We start from the raw sequence: 21790 nt of genomic DNA on the forward strand, positions 1-21790 counted from the left end.
GATCAGCTTCCCAAGACCACATGTGGTTGAAATTAGGTACTTGAATGTAGCCAGATCTTCTGTTCATGACTCTATTGTGAGGAAAAGTCTTCTCTATTAATGTAATTCAGGTGTCTGAAACATTTTCTGCTGAACATGCTTGCAGTATTAGTGTCTTGCTGATCAAAGCTATTTGGAAACTTCTCTTGAAAAGGTCCACTGAGATAGGTGCATTTGAGTACATAAAGAGAAGAAAAATTCAACAGATGCCAAATTTTTTTGTTACAGTGGTAAAGTTTACTCAAAAGGAGAAGAACTGGATTCTGTCCTTGCTTCAGTGTGATGTTATAAATCCTCATTTCTCAACTCCAGGGTAAAATGAAGAACCTTTCATACCTTCTGATAAATCTGGACTCTTAATAACCAATTTTGGATCAAAGAAAGCCAGATGCTTTATTTGAAAATCAATGTCTTGCACTACTGTTAAGGAGAGGATTGGTTTGTGTCCTTTGATTGGTATGGATGTTTTGCAGGTTAGAACAGTCCTTATTTGGACTCTGTATGTCCTGAGAATCTTCAGTACTGGGCAGGTTTGATAGTAAACTGCTTGTTTACTGTGTAAAATATGATAGTAAACAGCTTGTTTTTACTATGTTATGAGTCTATCATACTACTACCCTCCCAATGTTTTTACCTATGACTTCTGGATGCTGTGCAATTGTCCTGACTTCTGACTTCTGTCCAGCTCTTGTTGGTGGCATATTGTAAGCTGCTAGCAGCTTGTTCCTTGCTGCTTCTTTCCATGGAGTTATTTATTACTGTTGCCTGAACCAGAGAAAGTGGTACAAGCCTCTTGTGTCAAATACACCACGTACAACATTTACCCCTTTTAGGGTATTCCTGGAGCTAAGTTCCTGTCCAGAATAGTTCCTGAGTTTCAAATCAACTGAGGAATTACATGTCTCTAGATTCGAGTTCTGAAAGAGATCTTGGTCTTTTTGTTATCTGTTTACAAGACTGAATATCTGAATACCTTGTGAGTATGTGATGACAAATTCTACAACAGTCTATGTGAAAAGATGTATCAAATAGGCTGTGCTGAGACTTCTTACAATACCAGACAGAGATAGTTACTCATTTTGTTTAAACTCTTCCATTTCTTGCTTTACTGAGCAGTGCTTTTGTAGCTGAAAGCAGATATCTGTACTTTGTCCTTATTCATGCCAGCTATTATGCCTTGGCTGGCACATCTAGAAATGACAAGTGCTTGGCAGGGCATTTTCTCAAGTTTCTCATTGTTTGGAGAATCCTCAAAACTCTCTTGAGCTAAATATGAATGTATGGAACATAAGCAGAGTGGATGATTATATCCAGAATCATTAATACAAAAGTGAATTGGTTGTCAGCAACTGGAATTTTTCAAGGTACCTTTGCTTGATCCTGTTCGTATTTTGTCTTGAGACAGGAAGTACTGTGATGGCACTTTCTTGCACAACTCTGACTTACATTCAGAATACCACATAATGCTGGATGTATCTTACTCTGCTCTGACAGTGTAAAGTGATTCAGTGGCTCAAGAGTTACAGTGATAGTGCTGGGTTAACCATTAGACTTGACCTTAAAGGTCTCTTCCAACCTTGATGATTCCAAGTGCAGTTAAAGGGTTTTTTTTGAGTAATGAGAAAATATTATGGAATGAGAAACTGTTTGATCATCTAATTGCAGTTCTTATAAGAGTTATCATTATTCAACAGTGTCCTTCTGCTACACTGTTAAGAGACTGTTGTCTCTTGGTTCTTGTTCCCTCAGTTGTATTTCTCCATCAGTTGTCCCTCTGACATCTCTGACATCAGATTCTCCATAGCATAAATTTTGATTCTGACATAAGGCTTTTTTGGGATTCTCTAGAGAACCTGTTTTCCACATCTCTTTTTAGTAGACCATACCAGATCTCACCATCATAAATCTACTTTTTTCCTTTGAATTTAGTTTTTTTTCTTTTTGATGAGCAGTGCATTCAAGAAAAGTATTTATTTATTTATGTGATACTTCACGCAAAGATGGGACGGTATCTTGTGTCTATTTCTTGTGAGAGAGAAATTGACTATTAATCTTGGTTTGATGCTGACTCTTGGAAAATTCACATTTATTTACCATCATTTTATATTGTCAACATTTATCTTGGTAATTCTTCAGGATTTCACGTGGATTATTTAACAGAATGTATTTGCTGTGCATAAACTGTAATTTATATACATAATAAAAAACTTCTGCTATTGCTGATTTTTTTTTTCTTTATTATAGAAAAAGCTGCTAGAGATTGAAACGAAACAGAAAAGTTTAAAACCAGTATCTGAGCCTCAAGGCAAAGGAAAAAAAATACTTATTCAAGAGATAGAGGATGCAGAAAGTGGTGAAGGAAGAGGGGAAAATATAGAAGAATGTGAAAGACGTGGTGGAGATAAAAGTAATGTCTTATCATTTCCTATCTTATTTTTAACCTAAGGAAAAAATAGTTGTCTTTGAGATAGTAACGTTTATTCAGATTCATCCATATATTCTTGCAAAGAATTCTGCCTGTTCGAAGACTAAACTTACATTGACTACTTAAAGTAGATCTGAGTGTGAAATCTAGAACCCATTTTTATTACACATCTTTGTAATTCTTTCTAGAATGGGCATAACAGAGACAAATGGAAAATGCTGCTATAAATCAGCTACTTCCCTGTGCCCTGTGTAATTTTACACCTGTCCTTTGATGTGGACCCAGTTAAAAATTTCTTCTGGTGAGAGAACATTTTGTGCAATTTGTGTTCCTGAGATCTTTCTCTCAACGCAGCTTTCCTGCCTTTCCACCAGCACATTTTTCTTCTGCATTTTTCTTCCCAAGCTTGCATCAAAGGGTGTAAAAATGATCAAGTATAATTTGTTAACATGTATAATTTTTGTTGTTGTTCATTTTGGAAACTATCTTTTTTTTTTTTTTTTTTTTTTTTTTTTTTTTTTTTTTTAATTGTAACAGCTCATCTCTGTTCTCTGGAAGTTTGTATTAGAGGTAAATAACATGTAATTCTTGTACCGGATGTAGTTTACAAGCAGTTGAAGTGTATCTTCCATTCCTGGATTAGTGTGTGGTTAACTGCAAGGCTCTTGGAATGAAGCCACTGGCACAATCAAAGTCCAAGGCTTGCAGGAGGAGGTGAGGCAGCAGGAGCTAGGAAGGCTTGCATTGGCAGGTTGCTTTTAGATTCAGCTATATGGCTGACGTCTTGCCTGCAACAGAATAAAATCCCTAGGCTGATTTCACACTTCTCCTTCTTTTAGTTATGTTGGCTCTTTAAGGTACTGTGGCATAACAGCTGTGACTTTTATGTTTTCTGTGTTTTATCTTGAAACTATATCCATCTGTGGGTTTTGCAGCTTAATCATGAATGTTGGACTGTAAATGTGTGATACAATAATGTATTATTGGCACACAAGATTAGGGAAAATACATTTTCCCACATCAGTTGGTGTCTTCCAAATCTCCTGAGCTAAAACCTTGGAAGAAAGGGATGCATAATGTCCCTAGCCTTAAATGTCTGTTCATTTGGAGGTGTTTTCTATTGTGAGCATTCAGATGACTATGTGCCTTCTAGCTCCATAGCTAGAAGCTAGCTGTTGATTAAAGGTTAGGCCTTTAAACATAGGGAAGATTGTCAACTGATGCCAATGGCATATATGTTCCTGTGATGCACATAAGTATTTCTCAGATTTAAGTGGCAAGCATTGTCATAGATTTTGCTGTATTTTCTTATACAACTGGAAACAAATATGAATTTAGTTCAGTGAATAAATAAAACATGTTCTGTGAACCTAACAGCAATAAGTAGACTAAACATCTAGCCCTGTAATTCCAGGCAGTCCAGTAGTCCATGTAGTCCAGTCATGTAATCACATTTATTTCACATTCTAATTGGTAAGCTTAATGCATTCCTACTGAACTTAAATTTGGAGATTGGAAATTTTTTTTTTTGTTTTCTTTAGGGCTGAAGAGTTGATTTCTGAACTTTGAACAAAACAGTCTAAATAGAGTGTAGTGTTTCTTCATCTTCTATGTAACTGAAAGCAAAAGTAAATGGAGCCCTTTCTGTACAATAGAAATGTAAAATTGCTTGCATCCTAGAGACTATAAAAACCAGTATTCAGGCACTGAAAAAACTAAAAATCATGTGCTGGACAAAGCACCTGGTATTTTGACATGTTTTAGAAGTTATAACCTCAAGTAATAACTACAGTTTAAGGATAAATTGTTTGATTTTAAATAGCCCCTTTTAATTAAGACAAATTTGTTGAGCTGTGTGGTATATATGTGATCTATTACAATACTGAAGAATATTATGTATATTATATTATTATATATTATAAAATAGTAAGCACTCACCAAACATTAAATATTCCTGTTAGCGTATTTAGTGGGTTTTTTTTTTAGTTTTATGACAGTCCTTCCATTTTAAGTTTATTTCAGTAATAACATAAATTTAAATTTTTCCTGGTCAATTCTGGTCAAAATTCTGGTCAAAATTCTGTCCAGACTTTTCATTACCTGTCTTCAAATTCTCCTGGAGTTTATAATATGTCTTGAATTTTTTTCCTTAAGAAAAGTTCAGAAGTATATTAGTATTATTTTTAGGCCAGAATACTTCTTTCATTAATAAATTTCTCTGTAGAGACCAGTACAGAAACATTGTTTTCAAAGACTGAAACTAAAAGACAATGAGAATTATATTTGAGAAGTATAGCTGTACATTTTTTCGCATGCTGTTTACTCAGACCTGAAATACTTAAACAGTGAGTATTACTCAGCAGCTAAACAAGGTAACTATCAGTATTCCTATTGTCAGGGGGACTCCAGACTCCAAATGCTATAAATGCTTCCTGTTTAATCCAGGACTGGATCTGTGCACTTTATCTTTAGGAAATTTCTTCCTATACTCAGGAATTACACATCATTCACATTAATAACATTCACATCGCATACTGTGTGCCTGCCTTGCTTTTTCTTTGTCTCTGGAAGCTGGGATGCTCTTTGACAGTGTTTCACTATGTTTTGTAAAAGCTCATCCTATCACTTGTTAGTCTGTGACATTTACTTCCTTTTTTTTCTGTTTTGGTGTATGTAAAATGAAAGTATTTTAGTGTGTATGTTAAGGAAGGAGTTTACACTGGTGTCTTCATTCATTTGCCCAGCAAGCCTTTTACCACCATTCTCCCTAGCAAATAGACGTTAAACCTTTTTGGTATATTTGGTACCACCAGTTGCATGGCTGGGTGTCTCAAATATAAATAATCAAATATAAATAATCAAAAATATCTGTGTGGGTCAATTTAGCCTATAATTGTTCCCACTGTGGAGTATGAAGTTATTATTAAATATGGTATTTCAAAACAGGGATCTCAGCTAGGCAGGAGGCACTAGAGCATCTGTTGTTTCTATAAATCTTATGCTTTCCCATCTTGTTCAGTTTGATTTCAGTTACATTTTGTGTGTACATTTTCTGTGGAAGGATAAGAAAATCGGGTTAGGGGAAGATACCATCTTAAATAGTGCCAAAAGACAGAGTTGCATGCTTAGTACTATCAAGAGTCAGGCTCTGCAGAAATGTCTTTGAATACTTTGAATGTGGTGGTAATCTGGTAGGAATTCAGATGAATGGAAGGTAGGGATTTTATTCTCTAATACCCTTATTCTATGATTTTTCCTAAATAAATTTGTAATAAATAACAGTGAAAGTTGAATGATCACAAGTATGCATAAAAGGGTTTTTGACATGTTTAAACGAAACCTTCTTGAGAAGGGTTTTCAACCTTTTATCCTATCTATAAAAGTCTGTGTTATATTTGAGGAGAGTTTTGTATAACGTTACTGGTTTGATAGCTTGTGATCTAATTTGAACACGTAGGCATTTGATTGGGTCACAGAAGATCAAAGCGTCCGTGTTGTAATAGGCGGTATTTACAGAGTTAATTTCAGGGTGAGCCCTGTACCATTCTGACACCTCAGGACAGGGGTTCCCGTGTGCCCAGCAAGGGGCAATGGGGCTTCGTAGTAATCCCTTCTCAATAAGAACTGATGGTTACTCGTAAGAAGGAATTTTCCGTGTCTTTGGCAGTGTTTTCCGGGGCTGACAAGCCGCCGCGGCGCAGGGGTGCTGCAGGCTTCGGGCGCTGTGGCTGTGCGGCACCCCCGCCGCGGCGGGCCGGTAGTTGGCGCCGGTGCCGCGGCGCTAAGCGCGCTCATTAACGCCTCGCAGGCTCCGGCGCGGCGGCGGCGCGGGCGGCCGGGCAGCGCGCCATGGGCAACGCGCACGGAAAGTCCCGCGGCAAGGGCGGCAAGGCGCAGGACGGGGACAAGCACAAGCACAAGGGCTCCGCTGAGGGCCGGCTGAAAAAAGGCGCGGCGGAGAAGAAGTCAGAAAAGCATTTGTCAGACCATGAAGGCGAAGTTAATGGCTATTTGCGCAGTGGTGAGAAGAGTGAAAGCGCCGAAGCTGAGATCTCCGAACCGCATAGAGAAGAGACTCGGTCGGCTGGTGGTGGCAGTTCCACTGCACTTCCTCCTACTGCAGCGAAACTAAAAAGTGAAGGAAACGAGTTATTTAAGAGCGGACAGTTTGGAGAAGCCGTGCTGAAATACTCGGAAGCAATTGAATATGTCACGAGTCTTGGTAAGTGTAACACTTTATACTTTAAATCTAGAACTGTTTAGATGATTTAAAGGAACTACAAGTAAACGAATTTAGCCTGCTCCTGGATTTGTGACAGGAATTACCATGCAGTAAATCTTGCATCATTTCAGCAGACAGCAATTCGCGTGACAGAAAATATAGGACGATGAGTGAAATGTTTTCGTTTTCTAGGGGTAGAGCTGTTGACATTTATGTTTGAATACCTACATATTCTAGGCGACTTGATAAAATAAAGCTCTTTGCTGCTTTGCAGTGTCAGCAAACTGCATCACTGCAGTGCAGCTTGCAGTATGCAAATTTTTAATTCTTAAGTGTAATTTCAGTAATACTATTTGATTTTAATTGTAACTTCTTTTAGGAGAACAAAGTCCAGACGATTTAAGTATCTTGTACTCAAACAGAGCAGCATGTTACCTCAAAGAAGGGAACTGCAGTGATTGCATTCAGGATTGTAACAGGTAAATTGAAACCTCCCGTGTAGAGCAACAACATTCCTGGTGATGATTAAACATTTTAAGTGCTGTTTGACTCAGAACAGTACCAATAAAGTGTGATTCCTTGTCTAAATGACAGATACCTTTGTTACATAAACAGTCACATGAAAACTAGGAAAGTAATAACTTTTAACTTACTGTCTTAATGTGTAAGGGCAGTTCTTAAGCTTATTGTGTTCACAGAAATGCATAATGGGATTAATTTTTTTAATATAAAAGCAGGTTTATAGTGTTAACTAATATGTAAAAGCTTTGTTAAGCCAGATGCTTATTACAGTATTGGAAATTACTGCTGAGCACATGTGTGGTGTGTGTGTGTGTTCTCTGTTGGTTTGTTGTTTTGGTTTGGGGATTTTTAATATATACTTGACATAGTTACGAACAGCAATTACAGCTGTTAAGGAATTGAGCTAAAATCCTTTCTGTTTATTGCAGATTTTAAGGATACAGGAGTTAGAGAACATCAGACACCTTCAGTAACTTCCAAACACTGTGTCCCACTAAATTATTAATGTATTTTTGATGTTTTGGCGTTTTTTAATATTTCCATAGATTGAGTTTATAATGCTGAAGCTAAAGGTGCAAAAAAGTATCTTAAAATAATTACAAGTCATATTAATTGACCAGTGGGGTTTTTTGTACAGCACAACTCTACTGTTAAAAAAAGCCCTCCAAAACTAAAAATAAAATATGCATGTACTGTTGTAGTACAAAGGTACAAAACATTTAACTTACTGTATATATTCTACCTGACAGAATAAGTTCTCTGAAAAAATTAACTCATTAGCAGTGTTTTGTTAAAATAGATGCAGGATCACAGACATCTGGCCAAGATGGTGTATTTAAGACCCATCACATTTTTCTATTCGGGAAGTTTGAAGTATGTAAGACTTTAGCTGGAATCAGTAATACAGAGGTGTTAGGTTTTGTATTCTTACCAATTATTCTTACTGTCGAATTATAGTGTCCTTAATGTCATGCGTATTTCTTGGATGCATAAGGACTCATAGTGCTTAGTGGTAGAAATAATACATAGGTAGAAATAATTTAAAAACTGGGAAGCAGAACTGCAAACATTGTAAATTAGGCAATGTCAAATCTTCAGTAGGCAGCACAATATAATAGATGATCTACAAATAGGTTACTTGATTTCAAACTAAAAAGTACTGTAGGGTTATGCTAGGAGAAACCTTCTCCCCATGAGTACTGCTTGGCATTGCAACAGGTTGCCCAGAGATGTTGGGCAGAGATTCCCATGGAGGATTTTCAGGCCCACCTGTATCAAGCCCCAAGCAGTCTTGTCTGATCTCTGAGATGATCATATCTGTAGCAGAAAGCTGGGATATCTCAGTCTGGATGGCTTTATGACTTCATGAAATCAAATTGTCTAGACTCATCTTAATTTCACTATTTTCGAAGTTTATCTCTCTTTAGCAAGAATCATTGAAAAGAAGGTAGTTCTTGAGGAATACAGCCTTTGACTGATTCATATTGCTGGAAAAGTGCATAATGTTGAAAGGAGTTCTGATTGCTCTATGTTGAGCTTGGTGTTGACCAGGCAGACAATCAAAAACGTAAACCGACAAAAGGCAGGCAAATAAGTCCAAAGGAAAGTGTATGTTCTGGTACTACTGCCCTAGTCAATGGATTTTTTAAGTGCATATTTTCATTTTTAGGAAGAAAAACTGAAAGTCATGTAAGCAGAAACACCATATACTTGAAATCCTTGTAGATCTAGGCATAACTTAAAAATAGCTTTTGCTCATAAGCAGGTGCCATTCCATTAATCATATCATGGTGATGAGAGCAGTCTTCCAGATGGAAGACAGAGCTTTGGGTAGAGTAAGCTGTAGTAAAAGCACTAACAATTTGAAAACTGGGTGTAATTTAGGATGTCGATAGGAACCACTCAGACGCATTTTCCTTAGTTATTTTACTGTAAGTGCCACCTGAAATCACAGAGTTGCATATAATTGTGTATATCATTAAATAGTTCTATTATTCTTAATTCAGTTGCTCCTTTTCAGTCCTGCATTTTTCTTTTTGTTTTCCCAGGGCTCTGGAGCTTCAACCATTTTCCCTTAAGCCTCTTCTACGCCGAGCAATGGCAAATGAGTCAATGGAGCGGTATCGACAGGCATACATTGATTATAAAACAGTCCTGCAGATAGACAGCAGCATCCAAGCAGCAAATGATAGTGCTAACAGGTAACTCCACACAGAAATTGTCTGATAACAGTCAAAACAGAATAGAATTCAAATTTGTTTGTTTTATATACTCCCTCTAGTCTGTGCCCTCAGAGTTGTTGCACAACTAGTTCATTATAGGTAGAGGATTGGCTGTTCTTTTAGTTGTTTTCCCATCATTTCAGTTTTCTTCTCCTAGCAGTGGGTCCCTTTCCTATAATTTCAAAGATGTAATATTTTAAACATATTTTTTTAATAGTGCTTCTACTTGTTCTCTTTCCTAACTTCTATTTTACACTATATAAAGTAATACTTAAGGTCCATGCCATTTCTCTGACATCCTGTTTCTTTCCATATTAATAGTCTTTCTGTGGTAGTTGGAGATTTAAGTGTGAATCCTTCTGTATGCTGTGGTTGTGGAAGTACTGAAGTAGCTTAAGACAGTGGTTGCCTACAAAGCTTAGAGGTGCAAAAAATATAACTGACTATCATTTTAAAGTATTAATACTTTCAGCATTAATTCTTTCTGCCAAGAGAGACTTTCGAATTCTCTAATTATACTTTAATACTGTAAAGTTGAAAACAGAGCAGCCATGAATCACTGAGCAGAAACCCACATACGTGTGACTTTTACACACATCTAGTATGTTTTTTTCTTCCAAGACAAGACCATGAGCATTTGCACTATTCATTAAAAAGTCCATAATATCTTTCTTTAAATTCTGTTTATTTAACCTGAGGAAATTGTGACACTTTATTATCTCCTAAAAATCCTTTTTTTTTTCTTTTTTTTTGGTATCACAAAAATTGTTAGTAATCTTCTATATCTGTAGTCATAATAGAGCACTTGGATTGGTGGAATAACTGCTTATCCTGGTACCTATGTAATTATTACACTTCTAAAAAATCATGTTGGCTTATTTTATCTGCAGATACTCTTTTCCTACTTCTCCTTGACTTGGAACTTGCTTAGTAATAAGCTTCTTTCCCTTTTCTCCTTAACACTCTTCCTTTTCTCCTCTCTAGGCCTTCCTTATGTTTTTAGCTTCACTGCTCATTACTCTTTTCCTCCCTGGCAACCCATCACCTTATTTCAGCTGCTTCTTCCTTCTTCTCTTCTGCTGGTAATTCATTTTTGCTTATGAATTACTCGTTTCTAAATTACAGACCTCCTGTGTAATTGTACTTTAACTATATTTTTAAAATAATATTTTATCATTTGAAACTACAACTGAAACTATACTAAAGCTTTTGTTTTCATTTCCAAAGTAAGAGACCTTTCTAAAAACAAATTTTAAAAAAACATTACTGCCTTTTAACTTAAAAAGACTACCCCAAATGGTTTTTTTTTGTATTTTAATTTTTTTATATTAGGAAGATGAGATCTTAACCTTATTTGATTGGAGGAGTTTGTGGTTTTTAATTTTCTGTGGGAATTTGTATAGTGATGCTTTAGGATGCTGACAGGAAAAATTAATCATCCCACTTGTGTCTGAGGGTGGGTTTGATAAGCCATGTTGAAGCGTGTCTCTCTGCTTACGTAGCTAAGCAGCCTACAAAAACCTTAGAATCAATTGCACAGTTTTAATACTTATATAAAAGACAAGGATTTTTAATATGAAATCTTTGCCTGATCATTTTACAATCAAAAGGAAATAATTAACAGTTTGGGTACATAATGGAAACAAGTATAAACAGTTATTTGATTGTTCATTATGTTGGTCAGATGATGTTAAATGGTGTCTTTTACTGGTTCCTGAGGTGATTTTTTTTTTTTTGATAAACTGGAAGGGCTGGCTCTTTTAATGGTGTGTGTCAAATAACTGGAAATTGCACTTCAAACATGCTTTTAATTAGTGGCATTTTCCTAGCTTTGTGAACATCAGTGGATTTCATACTTTGTGTATTTTAATTTCCTCTTGAGTGTTTCATTATTTACTTTTCTCTGTTAGAAATACAGAAGCTTTAATGTGTGGGAATATATTTATGCTTTTCCTCCTGTTAAACTGAAGTTTCATTCCAGTTGTCCCAATTCCTTTAGTATCAGTGAACAAATTGCCTGAAATAGCTTGTAAGCTCTTTTTACAAAGTCCAATATCAGTACTGTACTGCAGAAAGAAATTTGTGATCAGCTCCAGAACTGCAGGATTGTTGGGTCAAGCTGGGGAGTTGGTGGTGGAATATGAGTGTATTTATCCCAACTTTTTCATGAGACACCTGTGCTTTTTAAGCTAATCATGGCACAAAAGTATGCTTTTTTGCAAAAGACTCTGCTTACATCATGATGCCAAGAAGTCAGTTGATCATCAGATACTGCAGGATTCTTTCTGTGGATTTTGATGAATTAGAGTTTTTTCCTGCAACTTTTAAGGCTCATTATGATAAATTAAAGAACAAATAGGAATTCAATATGACTGGTTTCCTGTAGAATTACTCCATTACTTTCTATGGGAAATGTCTAAATTAATTAATTGACATGTTAATATGAAGTGTACTGTTTTGTTGCCTAAAAAAACAACCTGAGTAAATCTTCGGGTTTTTCAATTTGTGATGGTGTGCCACATGTTTTCTTAGCAATTGAGTTCAGGCTATTGTTAAAATCCTGACATTTTAGTAAAATTAGAGCAAAGCAGTACTTGGATAAGCCACATTGTTGGTATGTCCTCTAACATACTTAGGAATGGTACAGGCAGAGGAGAGCCTCTGCAAGGGCATGTGCAGACACACATTGAAATATTCTTTTTGATCTCTTAGAAAACAAATCAGCTACATGATGCTATGGAATGTGATATTCTGTGAATGAAGAAATTTACTTTTAAGTCAAAAACACATGTTTTTTATACAGCATGGTGTAAGACATAAACTCACTTATTATATAGCTCTACAAACAGACTTTGTATTATCTATCATTCTTTAAAGTATTTTGGTAATTTCTGTTCTACATAAAGGAGATTAGAACTGGTGCTGCTTCTTATATTAGTTTTTTGATCAGACCACAGTGGGGAAAGAATATGGTCTTGAGGTCTCTAATTCTATTGCCAAAGCATTACACTGGCACTTTTTTGTAAAATAGCTGTTATTCAAATATTTTAAAAGAACAAAAGTAAATAAGGAAAGTCTAATGGATAATTTATGTTCATTCTGTGTTGTTCTTCAAGTCACTTTCAAGGTTCTTAATTTTTTTTTGGGTGTGCGTTCATGCAGTATGTTTTTCACACTGTGTTAGGTGGAAGTGCACCTGATTAAAAAAATTTAGTTTTATTTCCTTAGCATCCATGTGACTTGTTTTGCTACTCAGTTTAGAGCTGTCCTTTCTTAAATTATGAAATAGATGTTTTACGAGGTGAACTTGATTTTTAAGCCCATTTTGAGATTAGATGTTTATCACATTGCTGTTCTCAGAGTTGATTTCTTTTTTTAAACCCTACAAAATTTCACATATGTGGAAATAGTTGACCTATATGTGTGTATGTTGGTTTAATAAAAACTAGACAGTATTTATATGTAATTGAAATGTTTTAAAATGGGGACTGATCAATACTTTTCTGACTGTATAACTATAAAATGCAACTTAATGCAGACTACTTTGTGACCTGCATTGCTTTCTTTAGACAGTTGTTGTGGAAGAGGTTTCATTTGTCATTTACAAACTTAAGTATCACATTTTTGCCTGAAAATTTTGCAGTCTCACTTACTACAACAGTGAACACCTATGAACAGCTATACACCTATGAACAGCTGAGAAGAGTAACCAAAATACATATATAGGGTTTTTTAAAATTATTTCTTTACTTAATGTGGTAGGCAGCATTTAGAGCTTAGTTGCAGAATCAATCATTAGCTTAAATATTTACATATCATGCTGAAGTCAACTTGGCTTCTAAATGCCACCATAATACTCTAAAGTGGAAGAAGTCTTACTCTTAAATGAATGTGATACTGTTGACTGCTGTGATAATACTTTTCAAATTAGTCTTAAGGATAATTTTTCAGTTGTTTGTTTTTTTTATTGGAGCATTGCAATTCATTGCATTGAATTGGTTGTAAGTTATTAAACTGTGAGTTAAATATATGAACAGTCATGTTGGTGGTGGTGTTCTTTTTCAGAATAACAAAGACTTTAATAGATCAGGATGGTCCCAGTTGGAGGGAGAAGCTGCCACCAATTCCAGTTGTTCCAGCTGCTGTTCAGCTACACAGGTGGGATGGAGGAAGCCTCACTTCAGAGAATAAGCCAAGTACTATAGAGATCAACAGAGAAGAACAATTGCAGATGAATTGTATGTATAACTAATGCAAATACACATTCAGAAATAGACAATGGAATACGTTTTAACAATGTAAAAGAAGCTGCTTTAGAAAACACTCATTAAGAGACCTCTGTGAAAAACCAAAGTAAATTACTGTCATTTACGTGATGGAGTTTAATGTGCTTTGTGGAACGGTTACGGTAATTTTTTTAAACCAAGTGATGTAGTTTGCAGCATGTAATTTAGTTAAGTTATATAAAATCTGCAGTAATACTCATCGGCAGAATATCAGGATCACCAAAGCCCAACTGCTGGCCCTGCCCAGGACACCCCAAGAGTCACATCATGAGCCTGAGAGCATTATCCAAACCCTTCTTGAGCTCTGTCAGCCTTGGTGCTGTGACCACTTCCCTGGGGAGCTGTTCCAGTGCACAACCACCCTCTGGATGAGGAACCATTTTGTGATATCCATCCTAAATCTCCCTTATCTTCGTTTCCCTGAGTCCTGTCACTGGTCATGAGAGAGAAGAGATCAGTGCCTGCCCCTCTGCTTCCCCTTGTGGGGATGTTGAAGACCTCAGTGAGGTCTCCTCTCAGTTTTGTCCAGACTGAACAGACCAAGTGACCTCAGCCACTCCTCATACAGCTTCCCCTCTGACCCTGCACCATGCTCGTGGCCCTCCTTCAGATGCTCGCTAATGGCTCAGTATCTTATATTGTGGTGCCCAAAACCACCCCCAGCACTCAAGGTGAGGCTGCCCCAGTGCAGAGCAGAGCAGGACGATCCCCTCCCATGCCCTGATGGCTGTGCTCTGCCTGATGCCCCCCAGGACATGAGCATCAGTGGTTTCCCTGACATCATAACACAGTTATAAGACAGTTTTCCCCCAGAAAAACCACCACCCAAACACCCATGTTTGGCAGAAGATTAGGAGGCACCTTTCAAAGATGTTCTGGACTTGTCCATACATAATCCCTGAGTGCTGAACTCTGGGAAACTTAACTTCCGTCCTGACTTTTTTCCTCTTCATTGCAGTTTGCATTTTTCTCTTTCAGTAAATAAGGTGAAGGAAACTCTCTGATCAGTTTTTACTGACATTAAACACTCCCTTTGCAAAGGCTTTAACCCTATGATTCCTTATTCAAGTATTAATTGGTTTCCCTTTGAGTTTATTTCAATATAAAGTAGTATTGAAGATAATCTCCCCTCAATTAACAACAGGGGTGACTGCAGTTTGTCACTGTTGACCAAATATGTACCATTGATGGGATTGCAATACTGAGTGCTGAGTCCTCCAAGTGCTTGGCAGCATTTTGATGCAAAACATGTCTCAGTCTGTTTCAGATAGAGTAGGCTTTGGTTAGGCTTTGTTTTTAGAAATTCTAAACAGTGATTGTGTACCTGTTTTCTTCGCTGAAGGCTGACTCTTAGGGTGTGGCTGCCTTCTCAGGCCTCTGCTGCATCAGTGAGACCTGACAGTGGTAGCTGGTACTGAAAGGCTGCCAGCAGTAATATTCAGTCAGTAATTAAACCTTACTGTTGGTTTAGTTTTTTGCAACAATTGTATGTTTTTCTTCATGTCATACAATTTGAGTTGTAGTTTAGTTGTGTGTTTCACGTAAGTTATTTTTCCCCAACTCCACATGTAGTTTTCTGGCATAGGAAACTGCCATGTTTTTATAAAAGAACTTGATGAGTTCAGTTATTGTTTAAAATTGTTGGTTATATACAGTGTTGAAAATGTGAAGCTTGGCAGGGGGCTCATACTCTTTAGCATGGTGCAAAAAATAGATTATTTCATTATGATTTACTTAGGGCTATGTTGATAAATACTGTTTGCTTGCAACAGTCATGAAGCTGCAGTCAGGATCAGTTTTTCACTGCAAACACAGATAAGAACTGTAGCCTAACCCAAAAGCACCTGCAGCAAATGATGTGCAATTAAGAAGGAAAGGCAATTACAGAATAACATAGTTACTACACTTAAAAAGTGTAGTTAAGTGTTTCGAGGTTCCTCACTGCATCTTTTAGAAATAAGTTCTTAACAGAATATTACTGATGTATCCCTAACTACAAATGATGTGATTTGTTTGTCATTGTCAGTTTAGCGTAGTAACTGTGGTATGATTGCAAAGAGAATATTAGATCAAATTATGGCCACCTTGGTGTGATGGTGGAGATCTGGAAGGCCTTTAATCCTGCTGGTTAAGTCTCCACCACTGTAAGTAAAAGCAGGGTCTCAATGGACACAGGTGGCCTTCTCTACCACACAAAAACAGGGAAAGCTTGGAGCTGTCTGTTGTATTCCCATTATTTTCAGCAGAGAAGTAATGCTGGTGGATAGGGAAATATTTGTTGAGCCAAATGTAGGTCTGGTCCTGCCTTTGTTGGAGCAGCAGGGGAGGCTGGGGACAGGAATGGCTGAGTGCAGTGACAGAGTGATTCCATTGCCAGGCGTTAATCCTTGGTCTGCCACCCTTAATGAACTGACCTTATGTGACACTGTGATCCTTTCGTGCTTGTAGGTGAGGAAGCTGTGGAGAAGTTCAAGAGGTTGAAAAATGAAGGCAATGATTTTGTAAAAATGGGGGAATATGAAGAAGCTGCAAATAAATACAGTGAGTGCATGAAGTTAAATACTGAGGAATGTACTGTCTACACTAACAGGTAAAGATCTAAAAGCTAATGCTGCTTTTGTGGGATAACAGTAGTTAGAGTTCCTCATTTCAAATAGAGATTTTGCATCCCTTCACTCATTGTGAAAAGGGACTTTTCCCCTACCTGGTAAATGTTTATATCAACAAAATGGATTTCTTGTAAAAACACTTTTCAAGGGGAGCAAGTATTAATATCACATTTTAAGATATAGATCTTAGAATCCTCTATATAAATAAACAGTAGTACAAGTTATAATTAGCATAGCATTTTGCAGCATTTTTGAGGCTTTTTTTAAGAATACTGGTATGATTGGAATTAAAAACTTAACATGCAGTAGCAATATCCCAGATAAGAAGAGTAATAATTCAGTGAAAATGTACATTCTGAGAAAACAGAAGTAAGAACACAGTCATATGTCAGCATTATTTTAAAGGTTGACCTAATTCAGCAGCATAATTCTTTATGCTGTAATCTTATCAGCTTCTACAAACTAAGAAGGATTTGACTAACCAGTACTTGAATAGGAGAGTTCCAAGTAATAATGAGGTACCGAGAGAAATGCTATGTATTTAATCCAGAGCACTTTTTTACCCTGAATGGCTGTATTAAATCTGTATTACATTGACCACTATACTGTTATATTGTACTAATGTAGGCTCTGCTTTTAAAATACTTGCGTACCTGCTTAACTTCAGGCATTAGTCATACTTGAATTTTGACTTTTTTTGCAGGAATTTGCCTTCTTTAAATCCATCCAGTGATGTTCTTGATAGTTAATGGTTTTATGTACTTCTAAAAACATAACATTGAGACTGAATTGTTTGAAGTATTTTAATTAACATTTGCGAGTCAGAAGATGTTGGCACCACAGCACTGTAGAATTACTTATATTGCAGTATATTCTGTTTTTCTGTGTTAGAGCTCTCTGTTACTTGAAACTATACAAATATGAAGAGGCTAAGCGGGATTGTGATCATGTTCTTCAGATAGAAGATTCTAATATTAAAGCTTTTTATAGAAGAGCTCTAGCATACAAAGGATTACAGGTGAGGAAAAATAACATGGCAGGTATTCTTAAGCACTTCTAAACTTGCTTATCCTCTTCAAAGGCAATGAGGTAGTTGCTGTCAATGGTTATATACAAACAAAGTACGCAGGGTGATGATTTATTACTTTGTAGAGCATTAGGCATACATAAAACATTATATTTGTGCTACATAAAACCCCACATGTTGATGTAATAATTTGAGAAAATACAAGAATGTTGCAATAAATAAGGTTTGACTAGTGATTGGTTAAGCGAGTTTCAAATCTGTTCTAATGTTCCAGTATTCTCCTTCTGGGTATCCCGGTCAATTTATCTGTCAAGGAGTTTACTATAACTGTGCTGATGACAAATGGATTCTCTCCAAGTCTCTCTTCATCTGTCCAAACCAAAATCTCAAGCTGTCTTGGCATCTGCTCATGTTTAAGTGTCATATTAAACCAGGGCTTTAATTATAATTTTATCTTTCTTCCCCCAGTGCAGCACAACCTTGTGTCAGTACTGTACTTTGTCACTCTGTGGCAGTGGCAGTACTTGGCCTTTTCCTTTCTCTCTGTATGTGGTGGTGTCTCCACAGTGCTCATCTTAGTTGAGCACTGGGTTTTTAGAGTATCCTTTTACCTGATCATCATAAATGCAGACACAATTTTCATATCCATCCCGAATGTGACTTCAAATCTCATGTTCCATCACTTGAACCATGTTGTTCTGTTTGTCCCTCCCTCTGGTGGGTCCCCATCTTCAGTGATACTAAGTTAGCCTTTACACTCCACAAGACTGCCACAGCAATCCTTGCTCTACCCATCAGCTCTAATTTGGTATTGAATTATCAGCTTCTTGATTTTGTAGGCGCATGGTGGCAGCTCTTATCACCTGCTTTATATTAAATTCACAAGTGTGTGGAAACAAGCATCTGAAATGCTGTCTTCCATGTTGCAGGAGTGGACTGGAGGTCCAGGTTTCATCATTGTCCTTCACATGAATGGACACTTATTCAGACCTCCATTATGTTGGATGCCTTAACAAAAAATTACTGGATGGTGTCTCATCTTACAAATCACCTGAGAACCTGTTCGTGCTTAGCAGCATACCAGTCTATTCTCATCCCATGTTATAATTCCAAATGCAGGTTCTAGGAATGTGATACATTTGTTCCTCTGCTGCAGTAGCTATAAAATTTTGAAAGTATGAAAAATCTTAATTTTCTGTAATGTTTTTTCTGTAAGTGTGCCAAGTCAATCATCTCTAACCTTATGTTGTTAAACTTGATAAAATATCAGTATAAATGTGAGTACATGGTGATTCCACCAGATGGAAAAAAAGCGTGTTACACACCTGTGAACAAGGCTGAGAATTGCTTATTGCATATCCTAGAAAAAAAAGTGCTATTTTTGTTTTATTGAAGACAACCAGAAACATAGTGTTGATGGACTCCTTCAGAACAGCCTGAGCTGGGCACTCCCAAAATGTTTTGTTATGGTTGGATTTAATGCCTTCATTATTGCTAATTTCAGGGATTAAAGTGATAGGTAAAATCAGATAAAATGACCAGAAATTATCTGAAGTTGACAAATGACTCTGTAATGAAGAATTGTATGAGCTAAAGGCATGTAGTTTGGAAAGGACCTAAGGTGGGAAGTGTTATTTGTATTATTTGTATGTGTATTAGACACACATTTAACTAAAAAAGCTGCAGTGGAATTTAATGTAGTAAATGAGGGTTTTTTTAACAGATTTACCAGGATGTAATTAAGGGAAGATCAGGAAAAAGCATTAGTGAGATCTGTTAGGCCTGTGACACAGTACACAGGACCCCACATGGCATCTCCTGCAACTGGTAGTCCTCCCTCTTGCTTTGGGTGCAGTCATCTTGGCTGATTTTTGTTGGGCAGTTGAGCAGGCTGCAGTTTAAATTTCAGTAGAGTTGATTGCTGACCCTTGTTACTGTTTCCAGAAGTCTGTTCCAGAATCTTCTTTCTCTGTATCTGTGAATCCTCATGTCTGTAATTCAAATGATTTAGCTTAATTAGTAGTGGATTTCTGATGAAAGCAGCCTGGCTCCTTTGTGCATTCCTTTGTTAGGGGTACATAATTCTCATTCTCTCAGTGTTCCTTCATGACCTAGCAAGCTTCAGTTCACTACTGATGTCCTGCAGCCTCTCACTGGCCACCAGTTTGGAAAAAAATGTGGGAAAGAATTTGAGAGACTTGGACACTGGCTCCTCTCTTACTCTAGAGGTGCTGAGGAAGTACCTCAGGTGGTACAGGAGGATTTTTTTTCATTATAATACAAGTGATTTAATAGCAACCTTATGATGCTGCTTGGGAACAGAAGAAATACTAGACTACTCACACAAGAAATTATGTTGGTTTTTTACTGTCTGCATGGTCTTTTACTATTTACTGTTGCATTTCCTCTTTATTTTTGATACTCCAGCCCTTGAGATGTCTTGATTTTTCTATGTGATAACTCCAGTCTTCCTCAATTGATGCTATTAACTTTGTCTCTTCAGAAATTTTAGTTTAAAAATAGTACTTAAACATTTAAAAATGGGAAATAAAAGCATGAAACAAATTACAAGACTAATTATTGAGGAACTGTGTCCTAATGCTACTCTGTCACTGTGTTTGTCCTAATTTTGTTCAGCCCAGAGGTCATAACATAATCCCAGTCTTCTCAAGTATTAGCAAAATTTCACTGTAAGAGGTGGTCTATTAGATTGAAGCCCAGGAAGATTAGATACATCTTCAATCAAAGATCAGTTTAACTCTCCTATTGGCAAAGCAAGTATGCAGACTTGCTGGACTAACATTATGTTAATTGTGAAGCAGTGTTACACTGTAAGCAGTTATGCTTAAAAGCAGCAAACTTCAATAATTTGCTCTCTGACACATGGAATAGGTTTCTGAAAAGAAATTATTTCATATTACATATTTAATTGGAAATATTTAGTCACAGTATTAACTCATTCTTAGTGTCCAGATCCCAGTATTTTTACCTTTCTTATTTGAAAGGACAGTATGGTACTTGTGATTTATTTTTCTAGTGATGTGCTAATGAGAAAAATATTTCTTCTACTTACAGAATTATCAAGCCAGTGCTGATGATTTCAGCAAGGTACTTCTAATAGATCCAAATGTTCTTGAAGCACAAAAGGAATTAGAGGAGGTAACCCAACTGCTTCACTTCGATGGGAGTGCTGGAGCTGGCAATCAGCAAACACATGGGAAGAAAATAACCATACAAGAGGTGGTGTACCTTTTCATTTCTTAAAAGCAAACACAACAGAAGCTGCACATTTGAAGAGATAGGCAAACAAAAGTTTTAGTATTATCTTGAATCTATATCTTTGTGGGGATGGTGTTGTATTTTTCACATCATTTTGAGGGCATATTGGAGGATTTTTACATATTACAAAGCTTGGACTTCTCACTAGTGTATTCAGAACTACAGCAGGAAGGGAAAATAGTCAATTTAGATGACACTAAACTCAAGGATATGCTCCCTGTAAACAAAAGCTGCTTAAGCTTTGAAATGCATTTTACAGAGTGCAGATGTGAAATAGCAGTTTTGTTTTTGAAGTCTGTGCTCCTTGGGCAGCCTCTGGGTCTGTGCTGGCAGAGGTTTGTGGTCAGCAGATGTGCTGGCTGCTCCTGTGCTGGTCCTAAAGTTACGGGTGTGAAAAATGAAATCCTACCCTAAAGAGCAAGAGTAAAACATCTGTAGGATCTTACAAAAGAAGCACAGGATGTAATGTTATGTACAGGATCAAAACGTTAGCTTTGCACAGTTCTGGGTAGAATTAGATGATGAAAGGATTTTCTCAGTCATCTGATATTTTTGGATTGTAGCTTTGCTGGTCGTTTAAGAATTTTTTTTTCTCCTTTTAATTTAAAAATGTATAGTTAAAATACATAGTTACCAGTCTGTACAGTGATACTGTAATTTGATAATGTAATTTCAGAATGTGGTATTATGGAATATTTTCTTTCTTATTAATATAAGAAAGAAAATAAGTTCTTTAAGTACTTCAGGTTGTCACGAGCTCATGGGATTTTACATAACCAGCATAAGCTGGTATAGTGTTAGTTAAGCTCTGAGTGGTGACAAACAGTGGGACCTGGACAGTGTGCAGAGGAGGTTTGGGAAGTGACCACATTGTTCAGGCACCAGCTAACTACATTGCTGGTGCTGGTGATTTCTCTAGGGGTGATGCAGGAAGCATTTATGTTTGCTGTCATAATTAAAACTGCCTCTGTGGAGAGGCTTCTCTCTTTCACCTGCTGTAGTACAAAGTAGTCTTTTTCCATGGAAACACACTACAAAGAAAAACAAAATTAGAAAAATAATTTGTCACCATTCATTCTGTGTTAAGCTGTGATTATATAAAAGGTTATTAGATAAGGTTTCTCCCTCGATTCTAAGGATTGTTGAAAAATAGAACAAA

The 21790-nt window shown here is 36.8% G+C and overlaps 1 protein-coding gene across 4 annotated transcripts in view; it reads left to right on the plus strand.

Moving 5' to 3' along the window:
* Positions 1-21790, plus strand: part of SPAG1 (sperm associated antigen 1) — a 36133-nt gene that overhangs the window by 11934 nt on the left and 2409 nt on the right. For all 4 annotated transcript variants that reach the window (XM_085573904.1, XM_085573903.1, XM_085573905.1 and 1 more), the window contains 8 exons: positions 2284-2446; positions 6273-6686; positions 7066-7165; positions 9257-9409; positions 13496-13668; positions 16165-16306; positions 17217-17343; positions 20428-20592. In XM_085573904.1, the coding sequence (XP_085430030.1) occupies positions 2284-2446; positions 6273-6686; positions 7066-7165; positions 9257-9409; positions 13496-13668; positions 16165-16306; positions 17217-17343; positions 20428-20592 (1437 nt within the window). The remainder of the gene's footprint in view (positions 1-2283; positions 2447-6272; positions 6687-7065; positions 7166-9256; positions 9410-13495; positions 13669-16164; positions 16307-17216; positions 17344-20427; positions 20593-21790) is intronic.

The sequence above is a fragment of the Lonchura striata genome, chromosome 2, assembly GCF_050655825.1.
Source record: "Lonchura striata isolate lonStrDom1 chromosome 2, ASM5065582v1, whole genome shotgun sequence".
Lineage (NCBI taxonomy): Eukaryota > Metazoa > Chordata > Aves > Passeriformes > Estrildidae > Lonchura > Lonchura striata.